General features: G+C 55.4%; 1 protein-coding gene across 1 annotated transcript; it reads left to right on the top strand.

Annotated features, from left to right (window-relative positions):
- Window positions 1-5,631: 5,631 nt before the first annotated feature.
- On the top strand, window positions 5,632-15,140 carry LOC140896055 (chymotrypsinogen A). Its single transcript, XM_073307058.2, has 7 exons — window positions 5,632-5,683; window positions 9,891-9,994; window positions 10,514-10,632; window positions 11,817-11,895; window positions 12,603-12,783; window positions 14,029-14,162; window positions 14,777-15,140. The coding sequence occupies exons 1-7, from the start codon at window positions 5,632-5,634 to the stop codon at window positions 14,936-14,938; spliced, it is 831 nt and encodes a 276-aa protein (XP_073163159.1). The 3' UTR covers window positions 14,939-15,140.
- The last annotated feature ends 1,014 nt before the right edge of the window (window positions 15,141-16,154 follow it).

The raw sequence follows: 16,154 nt of genomic DNA, 5'->3' as shown, positions 1-16,154 counted from the left end.
TTATACATGAAAACTGTTACCTGTCAAGGCTGATTCCCCACTCTGGCAAGAAATAAGCATCAAGAATTGCTCCCTTGAGGTCCAGCTTAAAAGTTACAAGCAAAACGAAAACACCTGGGGTTAGCTCAGAGGAGTCCACAAGCCATAAAGAAATAAAAGAGACACACCTCATCACGTCTTCCCCTGATCTACTCACATATCCAGGGTTTTAAATGAGTAGTTTCTAGGTGTGATCTGATGATTTTTTTCAGACCTGGGCCAAGCTTCTCAGAGAGAACAACCACAGACAGACAAAAGGGGAGTCTTTGTTTCAATTTTAAAAGGTTCTAGCCTTCCCATTGGCTCTTTTGGCCAGGTGCCCACTCCCTTCCTTCTACCCATGCAGGGAGACTTTTTAACCCTTTACAGGTTTCAGAGTAACAGCCGTGTTAGTCTGTATTCGCAAAAAGAAAAGGAGGACTTGTGGCACCTTAGAGACTAACCAATTTATTTGAGCATGAGCTTTCGTGAGCTACAGCTCACTTCATTGGATGCATACCACGGTATGCATCTGATGAAGTGAGCTGTAGCTCACGAAAGCTCTTGCTCAAATAAATTGGTTAGTCTCTAAGGTGCCACAAGTACTCCTTTTCTTTTAACCCTTTACAGGTAAAGCAATTAGAGAACAGATACTAAGAGGGATTTTATAGTTACTGGCTGGCTGCGTGTCCATAAAAGGGAGCTACCCTCCCCGCCCCCTTCATTTATCACGTTACCTATGAAGTGAGTTTAATGAAGACAATCACTGCTAATACACAGTCGATAACAGGAATAGTTTATGGTGTAAGCTTAAGGAGTAGTTCCTGCTAAAACAGCTAACTCTGATTTCCTTGTGATTTGTCCCTATTTAATTGATTTCTACTTTACCCCCCCTGATTGAGAGAACATACTACAGTCTCTAGATTGCCTCTGCCTCTCCTCATTGCTCTGACTCAGAATGCCCCTCCTTTCCCTGCCACGCTGGGCAGAGGCTAGGCACCTCCCAGGCCCATCTTAGCATCAGGTGTTAAGTCCTAGAGCCCCAGTGCAGCTGTTATCCGATGATGCACGCAGGGTCATCCCATTGTCTCTTAGCATCTCTGGGGCAGGGTTCAGGACCCTTGGCCCAGTTTGTGGGGTTTGTTTTTTGGACAGTCAACAGCACTCTCAGCTCCTCTGAAATACACTGCTTCTCAGGCCAGCTGGGCTGGGCAGAGGGACCCTCCCATTTTAGTCCTGCTTGCTGCCCCCATCAGAGCCTTGGAAAGAAGCTTTTTTTTTAAACCAAACATCTCGGTAGGGACAAGTTCTCCCCCAAAGGTGCAGCAAGGAAGACTCTGGGAGTTCCTTTTTTTGGAGATTAAGTGCCTGAAAAATTGTTTCTTTGCAACTGTTTTGCCAAATATCCAGTGAAGTCCCCTGGCACGAATGTCTATTACAAACAAATAGAGTCTTTTTATGCCAGTGCCAAAAGGCTTGAGCCAGTTGTCCAGGGAGGAGGGAAAAATCTTGGGGATGGACTAGTTATTATTGTTCTTTATTATCCAGCCTTTGGTAAAATGCCTCCTCCTGCATCCCTTTGACCTGGGGAAAGCACACAGGGCCATTGTCCAGGAACTGAGAGCCAAGTGATGTACCCATGGTTACTATTAGCATTGTTAATTTAGAATCCAGCTACCCTGACCAAGGCCAGGGGCACTGCACTAGGGGCTGAACACAGAGCTCAAGAGGGGTAAGAGAGATAGGGTCTCTGCCCTGAAGAGTTAACAACCTAAATAGAAAACACAAAGGGTGAGTGGGGAAACTGAGGCCCAGAGAGGGACCGTGACTGCCCTGGGTCATACATTCATAGAAATGTAGGGCTGTGAGGAACCTTGAGAGAACATTAGTGCCTCTGTGCCAAGGCAGAACCAACCTAGACCAGCCCGGATGGGTGTTTGTCCCACCTGATCTTAAAAACCTCCAGTGGCGGGGATTCCACAGCCCCCCTGGGAAGCCTGGTCCAGAGCTGAACTACCCTGAGAGTTGGAAAGGTTTCCCTAACATCTGACCTACATCGCCCTTGCTGCAGATTAAGCCCATTACGTCTTCGCCTGCCTTCAGTGGCCATGGAGAATCATTGATCACAGTCCTCTTTGTTACAGCCCATAACAGATCTGAAGTCTGTTATCCGGTCCCCATCTTCCGTCATCTTTTCTCAAGACTAAACATGCCCAGGTGGTTTTATCCTTTCCTCACAGGGCAGGTTTGGATCATTTTTGTTGCTCTCTTCTGGACTCGCTCCAATTTGTTCACATCTTTGCCAAAGTGTGGTGCCCGGAACGGCACCCAATATCCCGCTGAGGCCTCCCCACAGTGCCAAGTGAGACAATGACCTCCCGTGCCATACATACGATACTCCTGGTAAGACACCCCAGAACCAGATTTGGCTGTTTTGCAACTGCATCACACTGCTGCCTCCTATTCAATTTGTGATCCGCTAGAACCCCAGAGCCTTTTCAGCAGCACTGCCATATAGCCAGTTATTCCCCACTGTGTAGTGATGCATTGGATTCTTTTTTGTCCTAAGTGTAGTACTTTGCATTTGTTTTTATTGAGTTTCATCTTGGTGATTTCAGACCAATTCTCTGACTTGTTGAGGTCGTTTTGAATTCTAATCCTGTCCTCTAGCGTGCTTGTGACCCCTCTCCACGTGATGTCACCTGCAAATTTTATAAACATACTCTCCATTCCATTGTCCGAGTTATTAATGAAAAGACTGACTAGTACCGGACCCAGGACTGACTCCTGCAGGACTATAAGATACACCGGCCCAGTTTGGCAGCAAACCATTGATAACTACTCTTTGAATACAGCCTTTCAGCCAGCAATTGGTCCTTGTTCCCACTTTCTGTAGAATTCCTTTTCTCCTCAGGTCATTAAAGAGAATCATAGAATAATAGAATCATAGAATATCAGGGTTGGAAGGGACCTCAGGAGGTCATCTAGTCCAACCCCCTGCTCAAAGCAGGACCAATCCCCAACTAAATCATCCCAGCCAGGGCTTTGTCAAGCCTGACCTTAAAAACTTCTAAGGAAGGAGATTCCACCACCTCCCTAGGTAACGCATTCCAGTGTTTCACCACCCTCCTAGTGAAAAAGTTTTTCCTAATATCCAACCTAAACCTCCCCCACTGCAACTTGAGACCATTACTCCTTGTTCTGTCATCAGCTACCATTGAGAACAATCTAGATCCATCCTCTTTGGAACCCCCTTTCAGGTAGTTGAAAGCAGCTATCAAATCCCCCCTCACTCTTCTCTTCCGTAGACTAAACATCCCCAGCTCCCTCAGCCTCTCCTCATAAATCATGTGTTCCAGTCCCCTAATCATTTTTGTTGCCCTTTGCTGGACTCTCTCCAATTTATCCACATCCTTCTTGTAGTGTGGGGCCCAAAACTGGACACAGTACTCCAGATGAGGCCTCACCAATGTCGAATAGAGGGGAATGATCACGTCCCTTGATCTGCTGGCAATGCCCCTACGTATACATCCCAAAATGCCATTGACCTTCTTGGCAACAAGGGCAACAAGAGCTCCATGGCATTTTACTAGTCTTCCTATCTGTCCTTTGCAGCGGGATAGTTTGCAAGAAGGGAAAATACTTTAGGATGGACCATTTATTATTGCTAATATTATTTATTACCTGTATTACGGTAGCGCCTAGGAGCTCAGCCATGAGCCAGGCACCCGCTGTGCTGGGTGCTGTACATTATTTATTAGGTGTATTTCCTAGGAGCCCAGCCATGGCCCAGGACCCCATCACGCTATGTGCTGTACATTAATTACCTGTATTACGGTAGCACCTAGGAGCCCAGCCCATGGCCCTGTTGTGCTAGGTTCTGTACAGACACAGAAAAAAAACCAGTCTCTGTCCCAGAAAGCTGCCATAGCGTCACCCTCTGAGATCACCCAGCTATTTCAGGATAGGAAAACCCCCTGCAGCCTTTGGTAAAATGACTCCTCCCGCATGCCCCCAGCCTACGGGCCTGCATGCAGGGTGCGGATGAGCCAGGAACAGAGTGTGTAAGTGGCGTGGTCTGGTACCTGCTAGCATAGTCAGTTTAGCCTACAGTAGAATCTTGCCCGGATCAAGGTGAGGCCCCATTGTGCTGAGTGCAGGCCAGACGCACTGAGAGCTGAAAGCGTTAAGGGTCTCACTAGACAAAGCGAAGGGTGGGAGGGAAATGGGAGACCCAGCAAAGGGAAGGGACTGCCCTGGGCCATGCAGCAGGTGTGTGGCTGAGCAGGGACAGAGCCCGAGTCTGCAAAGTCTGGGCGGTGCCCATGGCTGCTTGGCCATGCTGCCCCATCGAAGGCTGGGAGGGAGCATGTCTGGATAGCCCCTCTTTTCCAGGCTGGGCCTGAGGGCTGCCGGCTCCGTCCCGCTGGCAGGGAGCTGTTGCGTCAGGCCCGCTGAGAAGCCCGCTGGGCATGAGAAGCACCGTGCAGGGAGGCAGGTGTTGGTGTGAAGGCCAGGAGCGGTATCTCATCCCTGCTGCCTGTGGACCGCAGGTGTGCACTGCACACTCGATAAGGCTGGGAAAGGCAGCTGCTTCCGAGAGCAGTGGGGTCAGCCCTGGTAAACTGGTGACCCAGGGACAGGGAGCAGGGAGGGCCTGGGGTGACAGAGGTGCCACCAGCTATGGAAGGGTGTTGCTGGAGATGGCGACCTTTGGCGTGGAAAGAAGGAGAGCTCCCCTCCTCCAAATGCCCCTCATCAGGGACGGGCCTGAGCCACAGTCCTGGGGCATCGGCATCCTGGCCTAGACCCGCAGAACTGACCTTGCTGGCCGGGGCTGTGATACCAACTGGCACCATTTCCCCTCCTGGGCGCTATGAAGGCTGGGCAGAGCTCCCCAAAAGGTCCCTGAGGCTGGCCCAGGCCTGCCCCTGTCAGAGGGTGTTGGGGGGGTACACTGCCCACTGGCACCCCTGTGCAATGCAGCCCACTAGAGCGGCAGTTCTGTAAACAGAATGCAAGAGGGTTCCTTGGCCCGACCCCCCTTCTCTCCAGGCGCAGGTTGGGGTGTCTAGCTTCCTGCAGTGAGAGCCCTGCTCACCCAGATGAGTCCGGGCCCTGCCTGGGCCCCAGAAGCGGCTGATCGTGATGCTCGATGGAATGGCAGCGGGGGAGCAGAATGTGGGGAGGATGTACTAACCCCTGGCTCTGGTTCCCCTTTTGCACTGAGCTGCCAGCAGGGCACATGCAGAGTGTCTCATACCAATGCAGAGGAAAAGCCCATTTTCCTCCTGGAAATGGGCCAGGTCCATCACCCTCCCTGACTGCGACTAACCCCTCCATTTGCCACAGGAGCCAGCCTGGAAAGCAAACAAGTTGCCCTGCTTCTAAAAATACATCCGCCTCACAAAAAACGTGCTCCCAACTCCTGCCAATACAGTAATCAATCGCGGTATCACAGAGGTGGTGGTGGGGCGGCGTGTTTGCCCTGCAGCAGGTGTTCCCATGGCCGCTAACCCCCTCGTTGGCCCTACTCCAACCACCACTGGTGCTGGAGATAAAAGACCTGCAGCTTTGTCTGCCCCATCCACATGCCTCAGCCTTGTCGCTAGCATGGCTGCTCTGTGGCTGCTCTCCTGCCTGGCACTCCTCGGCGCGGCTCACGGTAAGCCAGGCGGGCCCTTCTCTGCTTGGGCTGCATAATCCATTAGGTGACAGCCTCATCTGGGTTCTGGAGACCCTGTGTGAGGACACAGCAGTGCAGATTGTGGGGGTCAGGCTGGGAGCTAGAGAGACACCCAGGGGTTGGCTGTGTCCAGGAATCCCCTTTAGCTGCATCAGCTGGGAGGCAGTGTGGCCTGGTGGACAGGGCACTGGATTAGGACCAAGGAGATCTGTGTTCTATTCTCCACTGTGTTGCTGGGTGACTTTGGACATATCACTTCCCTGCTCTGTGCCTCAGTTTCCCCTCTGTAAAATGGGGCAGCCACAGAGCAACCATGATCTTGATCTTCTTTGTAAAGGACTTTGATCTCATTTGAGTAAGAGCCCTTGAGTCCTGAATCTGCACATGAGGGGCTCTCAGGGTGCCGCTATTGCACTTGCCAGCAGCCAAAATGCTGTACCAGTTGCCAGACCAGGTTTGTTTGTCTAGTTACTTTGTGCCTCCTTCAGTGCCCCTCTGTGTGATTAAGAGAGACAGTAGTCTTCAGTGCTGTCTCTAAAATGTTGTGTGTGTGAGGGGGGTGTTGCTGTGGGCTGTTAAGCAACTGCTACATTCCACACCAGAGCTGGCTGCATTTCAGCAGCAGGACAAGCGATGTGCAGTGCCAGCTGTAACAGCGGCAATGAGTGCTGTAGATAAGGTTGCCGCTCTCACCGCCTGCCTGCAGTTGTGTGCAGTAACTCTCTGAAGCTCACGCTGGGCAGCTGGAATAGCCTAGGTTTGGCCTCTGCCTGGTGGGAAAGTGGCTCAGCTGCTTTCAGGCGTGCAAAGCAGGGTATAAATACAAGGTTCTTGCTGTAAACGGCCTTTATGTGCCTAGCTGCACCCGTCCGGCCTAGGGCATTGACCAGCAGCTCTCACCCTCCCTGGCCTTGGCCCCCGTGTCGTCACTGACACCTGAGCCTGGTAGGGTCGGGGAATGCTGCCATTCTGATCGGGTGAGATTTGCCACAGAAGAATGGCCATACTAAGTCAGACGGCCGTTCTTATGTCCAGCTAGCCCAGTATCCTGTCTTCCGACAGTGGCCGGGCCAGGCACTTTACAGGGAATCATAGAATCATAGAATATCAGGGTTGGAAGGGACCCCAGAAGGTCATCTAGTCCAACCCCCTGCTCAAAGCAGGACCAATTCCCAGTTAAATCATCCCAGCCAGGGCTTTGTCAAGCCTGGCCTTAAAAACTTCTAAGGAAGGAGATTCTACCACCTCCCTAGGTAACGCATTCCAGTGTTTCACCACCCTCTTAGTGAAAAAGTTTTTCCTAATATCCAACCTAAACCTCCCCCACTGCAACTTGAGACCATTACTCCTCGTTCTGTCATCTGCTACCATTGAGAACAGTCTAGAGCCATCCTCTTTGGAACCCCCTTTCAGGTAGTTGAAAGCAGCTATCAAATCCCCCCTCATTCTTCTCTTCTGCAGGCTAAACAATCCCAGCTCCCTCAGCCTCTCCTCATAAGTCATCTGTTCCAGTCCCCTAATAATTTTTGTTGCCCTTCGCTGGACTCTCTCCAATTTATCCACATCCTTCTTGAAGTGTGGGGCCCAAAACTGGACACAGTACTCCAGATGAGGCCTCACCAATGTCGAATAGAGGGGAACGATCACGTCCCTCGATCTGCTTGCTATGCCCCTACTTATACATCCCAAAATGCCATTGGCCTTCTTGGCAACAAGGGCACACTGCTGACTCATATCCAGCTTCTCGTCCACTGTCACCCCTAGGTCCTTTTCCGCAGAACTGCTGCCTAGCCATTCGGTCCCTAGTCTGTAGCTGTGCATTGGGTTCTTCCGTCCTAAGTGCAGGACCCTGCACTTATCCTTATTGAACCTCATCAGATTTCTTTTGGCCCAATCCTCCAATTTGTCTAGGTCCTTCTGTATCCTATCCCTCCCCTCCAGCATATCTACCACTCCTCCCAGTTTAGTATCATCCGCAAATTTGCTGAGAGTGCAATCCACACCATCCTCCAGATCATTTATGAAGATATTGAACAAAACCGGCCCCAGGACCGACCCTTGGGGTACTCCACTTGATACCGGCTGCCAACTAGATATGGAGCCATTGATCACTACCCGTTGAGCCCGACAATCTAGCCAGCTTTCTACCCACCTTGTAGTGCATTCATCCAGCCCATACTTCCTTAACTTGCTGACAAGAATACTGTGGGAGACCGTGTCAAAAGCTTTGCTAAAGTCAAGAAACAATACATCCACTGCTTTCCCTTCATCCACAGAACCAGTAATCTCATCATAAAAGGCGATTAGATTAGTCAGGCATGACCTTCCCTTGGTGAATCCATGCTGGCTGTTCCTGATCACTTTCCTCTCATGTAAGTGCTTCAGGATTGATTCTTTGAGGACCTGCTCCATGATTTTTCCAGGGACTGAAGTGAGGCTGACTGGCCTGTAGTTCCCAGGATACTCCTTCTTCCCTTTTTTAAAGATGGGCACTACATTAGCCTTTTTCCAGTCATCTGGGACTTCACCCCGTTCGCCACGAGTTTTCAAAGATAACGGCCAATGGCTCTGCAATCACAGCCGCCAATTCCTTCAGCTCTCTCGGATGCAACTCATCCGGCCCCATGGACTTGTGCACGTCCAGCTTTTCTAAATAGTCCCTAACCACCTCTATCTCCACAGAGGGCTGGCCATCTCTTCCCCATTTTGTGATGCCCAGCGCAGCAGTCTGGGAGCTGACCTTGTTAGTGAAAACAGAGGCAAAAAAAGCATTGAGTACATTAGCTTTTTCCACATCCTCTGTCACTAGGTTGCCTCCCTCATTCAGTAAGGGGCCCACACATTCCTTGGCTTTCTTCTTGTTGCCAACATACCTGAAGAAACCCTTCTTGTTACTCTTAACATCTCTCGCTAGCTGCAACTCCAGGTGCGATTTGGCCCTCCTGATATCATTCCTACATGCCCGAGCAATATTTTTATACTCTTCCCTGGTTATATGTCCAACCTTCCACTTCTTGTAAGCTTCTTTTTTATGTTTAAGATCCGCTAGGATTTCACCATTAAGCCAAGCTGGTCGCCTGCCATATTTACTATTCTTTCGACTCATTGGGATGGAATGAACAGGACTGGGCAATTATCAAATGATCCACGCCCTGTTGGCCCGCCCCCAGCTTCTAGCCAGCAGAGCATGGGGTTGCATCCCTGCCTATCCAGGCTAATAGCCATCGATGGACCTGTCCTCCATGAACTCATCTAGTTCTTTTTGGGACCCTGTTATAGTTTTGGCCTTCACAGCACCCCCTGGCAAGGAGTTCCTCAGGTTGACTGTGTGTTGTGTGAAGAAATACTTCCTTTCATTGTTTTAAACCTGCTGCCTCTTAATTTCACTGTGTGACCCCTGGTTCGTGTGTGAAGTGAAGGGGTAAATAACCCTTCCCTGTTCACTTTCTTCCCCCCAGTCATGATTTTATAGACCTCTCGCATCTCCCCCCGTCCCAGCCATCTGGTTTCCCAAGCTGGAAAGGCCCAGACGTTTTAACCTTGCCTCATACGGAAGCTGTTCCAGACCCCACACCATTTTTGTTGCCCTTCTCTGCACCTCTTCCACCTCTACTATATTTCTTTTGAGATGGGGCGACCGGAACTGTGCGCAGTATCCAAGGTGTGGGTGCCCCACGGCTTTATACAGAGGCAACGGGGTATTTTCTGTCTCATGATCTCTCCCTTTCTTAATGATTCCCGACATTCCATTCGCTTTTTTGGCGGCCGCTGCACAGTGAGTGACTGTTTTCAGAGAACTCTCCACCGTGACTCCAAGATCTCCTCCATGAGTGGACCAGCTAAATTAGACCCCATCGCTGTGTGTATATAAACTAAATGCCCGGGTGCCACGGGGGTCGGTGACGCTGCAGGGTGCCAGGCAGGCTGCCCCAGGGCCATGACTCCCAGACAGGGTCTCTGGGTTTTCATTGTGAATCAGAAAGTTCCCCAGGCTCAGACTCCTCCATGTAACGGATGTCCCCTTTTGGGCCTGGCTCTGGCAGTCATTTTGCCAGTCACTGCCCATGCTCTCGCCAGGCTGCGGGAGGGAGACGGGCTGGAGCTGTCTCTGGTTAGCTGGTGCTGCAGCCTCAGGGTGCCAGTGGGAAGCGGGTGGAGACCCAGGCTGACCCACTTTCCCTTCCAGGCTGTGGTGTGCAGGAAATCCAGCCCATCATCAGTGGCTACGCTCGCATTGTGAATGGCGAGGAGGCGGTTCCCGGATCCTGGCCCTGGCAGGTCTCCCTGCAAGTAAGGAGGGTGGGGAAGTCTCCCTATCGGTGCCGGGACCCTGGCGACTCCCTTTATGCCCCTCCCCCCTCTCCCCAGCAGTGACCCAAACGCTTTCCTCGCTTGGCTCTGCCCCCATGGATCTGCCCCATCGCCAAGCCCCGCCCCCATTTCACAAGCCCATCTTCCCCATTTCAGCTCCCAGAGGCCGGACTCCTGCAGCCCAGACACAGGGGATGGGCTCGTGGGAAGGGTGGCTCTTGGGCTGTCCCACGCCCACCCAATGGGGCGCTCCAGGGGGGTTGTGAGCCTGTGGCTGCCCAGGGCAAGCACATGCCCATGTAGCGCTGGCAGTAGTGGCTCCTGCTAATAGAAGCAGAAGTGCCAGGTTCAGTCCCTGGGAGGCTGTAGGGAGCTCGTGGCTGAGGCCAAGGAAAGGTGCCCTCCTAGCTGCCCAGGGCCATGCCTGAGCTGGGCACTGCAATTGTTTTCAGTGTGATTTGGCCCTTCCTGGTGATACCTTGGGACAGGCATCTCTAGGGCCTTACAGTCTCCCCCGGTTGGCAATTGCAGCAGTCGAAGACGAACAGCTGGCACTTCTGTGGCGGCTCCCTGGTCAGCGAGCGTTGGGTGGTGACAGCTGCACACTGCAGAGTGACGTGAGTGGGGACCACCCTGGGGATGGGCTGCAGGGCGGGGGACAGATCAGGGATATGGCTTAGTGGCCTGTCTGGTGTCGCCTGAAGGGGGCGGTGGGGCAGCAGGCTGCTGCTAGCCCAGGGCCAGGCTCCAGTCCCAGCTGTGGAGATGTCACCTCCCCTTGCCCTTCGAGATCACACCTAGCGCCCAGATGGTTGTTTCAGCCCCCCACCCTGTGATGCTGGGCTGCCCCCAACATGCCAGGCTGCATGGGCTACCCCATCAACTACGCCAAGGGGAAAACCGTGCCTGGTCCAGCCAGGTCGCTGCCCCGCTGTGCACAGGGGAAGGCTGCCTCTGCACTGGTGAACAGCCCCGGGTGCACCTGGGCGCTAGCCTTATTGGGATCCAGGAAGTGGGCGGGCGAAGCTCGCCCACTGCTAAAGGATCCCCCCTCAGCCTAAGGGGGAGATCCACAGGACCTGGGAAACCAAATAATTACGGGGGACAACTAATGAACAACAGAGACGGGAGTGCAGTCAAAGGGTCAAACGAAGGGAACCGGACGGGGACACCAAGCAGAGAACCCCGGACAGCGCCCACCGCTCCTCAAAGGCATCAAGGGAGTCAATGGATGCCGCCCAGAGGAACTCTGCCCGGAGGTGTGAACAGACAGAGGATCGGAAATAGGTCCCGCAGTCGCAGGAGACTCTATCGGCCAACCTCCTCACCCTGGTTTTATAGATGGCCACTTTAGCCAGGAGGAGGTTGACCAGGAGGTGAGGGGAAAAGTGCAACCAAAACCTTAACAAAATATTCGTGAGGAGCCAGAATAGGGGCTGCAACCTGGCGCACTCCAGATAGATGTGCGCCAGGGTTTCCCTCACACCGCAAAAGAGGCAGGTGTCCGGGATTGGGGTGAACGCCAAGTATACGCCCGAGCTTACGGCCCCGTGAAGGAGCCGCCAACTGATATCCCTGGCACACCTCGGGACTAAGGTGGAATAGAGGTTGGCCCACCGGGGCTCCTCACCCTCTAGCCACAGGCAGGCAGGAACCCCCGCTGCATGGCCAAATGCACCAGCTGCAGCTCATGGGCCCAATGGCTGCTAGTTCCCCGTCCCACAGTGCCCCACACATCGCCCTTCGCTGGGGGTGATCTCAGCTCTCCCTGGACACTAACTGCCCTCTCTTCCGGCCCCAGGAAATCCAACGTGGTGGTGCTCGGGGAACACGACCGCAGCTCCTCCCAAGAGAAAGTGCAGAAACTGGCCATCCAGCAGGTGGGTGAGCGCTCGCCCAGTGCTGACCCACGGCAGGAGGGGGAGCCAGGCACAGACACTGAGTCTCTGGGCACAACCCTGTGGCGGGGTGCCATGAGCGCCCAGGGTTGCTGTCTGCTCGCTGCCTCTGTGCAGCCCCGCTCTGTGGGCTGAGCTCTCCAGGGGTGAGATGGGGCACAGCTGGGAACTCCTGTGTGAGCATATCTGCTCCAGGCCTGGGGGCATTGTGCCAGCAGAACAACCAGCTGAGGGAGCCCAGCTGGGGCAACTTCCCCTGCAGGGGTGCAGTGGGGGGTCCCCTCCACAGCCAGCCAATTCTGCCGGCCACAGCTCTGTCTCCCCTGCTCTCTGCTGGGCACAGCCTGGCCCCCGAGGGATCTGCTGCCCTGCTCCAGCCATACAGGAAGTGTGTGCTGACGCAGCCTGCGCCCAGGGGACCTGGAGCCCTCCTGAGACTGCAGCTCCCAGCAGCCCACTCTGGGTGCCTCGGGCACTGGGAGCGGTGGGAGGTTCCCTCCACATGCTGCCTGCTGGCTCTAAGGAGCTGACGCAGAGGCTGCCCCAGGCCTGGTGGTGCCGGCTGGTCTCAGTGCTCACTGAATGTACCGGGCCAGGCAACATGGCAAGGGGGCCCACGTGAGTACCCCCACCATGGAGGAGGGGTAGCTGCAGGGACCTGTCCCCATGGGCCCATGTCTCTGCCACAGGTTTTCACCCACCCGCAGTATAACTCCTACACCACCAACAATGACATCGCGCTCATCAAGCTGGCCACGGCCGTGAAGCTGGGCAGCACTGTGGCCCCAGTGTGCCTGGCAGCCGCCGGGGAGCAGTACCAGAGTGGCCAGCGCTGCGTCACCACTGGCTGGGGCAAGACCCGCTACAATGGTACGTCCTCCTGGCACTGCGGTGAGAGGAGCCTGCATGGCCTTGGGGATGACTTCAATGGCCAGTTTGGCTGGAACAGCCCCTGGAGCTGGGTCACTCACACATGTTGCGGGGTAGGGCCCAGGACTGGGAATCGCGAGATCAAGGGTGGTTAGTTACCCACCCTATGCCTCAGTTTCCCCACCTGTGGGTGGGGGACAGTAATGCTGACGTACCTTGCTGCGACGCTGTGCACACTGGTGTTTGCAAAGCACATTCAGCGTGGGGAGCGACGGATTTCCCACCCATGGGTGGAGTGGGATGTGAGTTTTCCCACAACCATGTCCCCTGTCACGGCAGCACTGAGCTGTCGGCCCCCCGGGGTTCACACCCTCATTGGCATTGGGGTATGTTGCCCCCCTGCTGTGTGCAGAGCACTCCTTGGAGCTGGGCGGGAGGCATGAGAAATAGTTCAGCTCTGTTCCTGTCACCAGTCTGGGCTGGACCGAGCCCCTTCTATGCAGGCGGTAAGGCCCCGGGCTGTGGCCCTTTTCTAGCGATGCATCTGGTCGAGACCCAATGTGCCTGGTGCTCACTTAGAGCCACCCGTGGGCATCGGCCCAAATGCTGGGCTCATGGCCTGGCCTGGGGGAGCCACAGGTCAGAGCTTGAGGCAGCCGTGCATTGGGGCATTGGCAGAGCAGGGCTGGAGCTAACCCTGGGGGAGGGGTCCTAGGACATGGACCAGAGCCCCAAAGAGCAGGCAAAGCACTGTCTGGCCAGCTGGCAGGCCAACCCCTGTGAGCCCAGTGCTGCCAGGCTGTGCTGGGATGCTGCTTGGGCACACCTGGCCAGCTCACCGTGCGCACACAGGGGAATGCGAGCCAGGGCAAGTGGGGGATTGTTGGTGAAAGGGCCTTTTCCTCCACCTGGGCCAGGGCCCTTGGGCATCTCCAGGTTCTGCAATGACTGGGACCTGGAAATCCTGTGCCTGCTTTTGGGCTGCCTGCCCCAGCTTTCAGCAGGGAGCATGGGATGCCCAGCCCCACTGGGGAGCCAGAGGGCCGTGCCTCGGTAGCAGGACGGGCTGGTCGTGGGAGGCTCCTGTGCAGTTCACTCATTCCATAGGGTGTGTTCAGCAGTGCACCCAGCTCCCACGTGTGGCACATGCCAGCCACACAAGCCGTGCACCATGTCATGTGGAATGTGTGTGGCGGCTCCTTGGGGCGCAGCCCTGACCCTGCCCTCTCTCCGCTCCCTTTCCAGCCTTAAGCACCCCAAGCAAACTGCAGCAGACGGCGCTGCCCCTGCTGACCAATGAGGAGTGTAAAAAGTACTGGAACGGTAACATCCTGGACTCCATGATCTGTGCTGGAGCAGCAGGCTCCTCCTCCTGCATGGTACGGCCCCAGGGCTGGGGCTGCCCCGCTGGCCAGCCTTCTTCCGCCCCCTGCATGAGCTCATGCCCTCTGCTGGCCACTCTGCGCCTCTACTAGCCCAGTGGCCTTGCCACACACGGCTACCTGGCTTGAGCCCTGCCATGGTCTTCTGCTCCCCAGGCCGGGGGGAGAGCGTAGTGATCCCTGGTGGGGTGCGAGACCCTCATGCCTGTTTCACGGGCCCATAGAGGCATTGCCCAGGGCACTGACTGGCCCAGCCATTGCTGCTTGGCTAGGAGGGGGCCTGTGGCCCAGACGCCAGCTGCAGAGGGGTGGGAAGCTGGGGAGCGTGTGCACTTGGCTGTGGTCCCCCATGTCCTGGGGGTACCAGGCCAGGGAGAATGTGCCAATCCAGGGACAGCGGGCATTCTGCTATAGGCAGGGGAGGGCACCTGTCAGTCCTCCTGGGCTGGTCTCTCCAGCATGGCACAGGAGGGTGAGATCCAGGCTAGCAGGGGCCCCTCTTCGGGAGGATACCCGGCAGGGTGCCTGGGCAGGGGGCTGGCCCTGGAGGGCGTGGTGCCCAGCTCTCTACAGCCCTGGTGGCTGAACCTGCCTCTCCATCTGCTTTGCAGGGTGACTCCGGCGGCCCCCTTGTCTGCCAGGAGAATGGAGTCTGGCATCTAGTGGGCATCGTGTCCTGGGGCAGCAGCCGCTGTGCCACCACCATGCCAGGCGTCTACGCCCACGTAAGCCTGCTCCGTGCATGGGCCGACAGCATCATGGCCCGCAACTGAGCCTGCTTGGGGTCTCAGCACCTAGGCCCCAGATCGGCGGCTGCAGCTCTCCACCCTTCTCTCCCCACGGGTGACGTCGTCCCACCTGGGTCAAAGCCAGCCCTGTGGCCTTCCAATAAAACCTTTCTGCAGCATAGCGCCTCTTTGGGTTCCTGCCATCTTCGGGGCACCAGCCCACTGTGGCCACCAGACTTGGCACAGCCTGGGCACCGCGTGCCAGCTGACCCAGCAGGGGTTGCTGACACCCACTGTGCATAGGCAGGGCCCACACCAGCTCCCCCAACTGAGCTTTGTACCCAAGGCAAGGTGGTCAGCCAGGCTGTGGCCACTGGTGTGGAGCCGGGGAAGATGATCCATACAATCACAGAATATCAGGGTTGGAAGGGACCTCAGGAGGTCATCTCGTCCAACCCCCTGCTCATGGCAGGACCGACACCAACAATCCAACTAAATCCATGACTGAAGGGCTCCCAGAGCTAGGGTGGGGGCCAGGATGGCTCCAGCCACAGCCCCATGTGGGGGCTGAACTCAGAGCTGCGCCAGCAGGTGGCCTAGACAGGACTGGGTCTGCACACCAGAAGGCAGCCCCCACAGCTTGTGCAAGGGGGTGGCAGCTTACGGGCTCGGGATTGTGGCGCTCAGACCCAGCTCGCCCAGCTGCTTGGAGGGGTTCCCCTAGCTCTCCGGGCGCTAGCATAGTGGAAGCTGTGTGGCTCGCCCAGCTCTGCAAGCAGCCCAGAGCCCTCTGTAGAAAACAGTGCTCCGCCCTCCTTGCCTGCCCCAGTGCTTAGTGTTCCCATCTGCTGTTACCCAGCTGCCACGCTCCATGCCTAAGGTGGCTGCAATTCAGTGCTGGATGAACGATCCAGGTGGCTAGCGGCCGGTGCTCGGGGTTGGACAGCCCTCTAGAAACGCAAGTCCTTGGCTGGCTGCTTGTTTCCTCCCTTCCCCAGTGCTGCACCATGTATACCCAATCCAGCTTCTGGTTACCCCTGGAGTCACCGCCTCTACCCTCTCCACAGCCCCTTCTCCACCTCTGGTTTGCTGAGCCCACCTGCTCTTCCCAGTGACCCAACCCCACCACTCACTCCCAGACCCCAAAAAGTTTGTTTCATTTTCATAGAATTTTTTTGGGGGGGGGATGTTGCAAACAGCTCTGACCTTGCCCCCGCTCCCCCCCCCCCCCCCGTGAGACCCTGGTGGGCCAACACAGACG

The sequence above is a fragment of the Lepidochelys kempii genome, chromosome 12 (genome assembly GCF_965140285.1).
Source record: "Lepidochelys kempii isolate rLepKem1 chromosome 12, rLepKem1.hap1, whole genome shotgun sequence".
Taxonomy (NCBI): domain Eukaryota; kingdom Metazoa; phylum Chordata; order Testudines; family Cheloniidae; genus Lepidochelys; species Lepidochelys kempii.
This window is presented reverse-complemented; position numbering and strand designations above follow the sequence as displayed.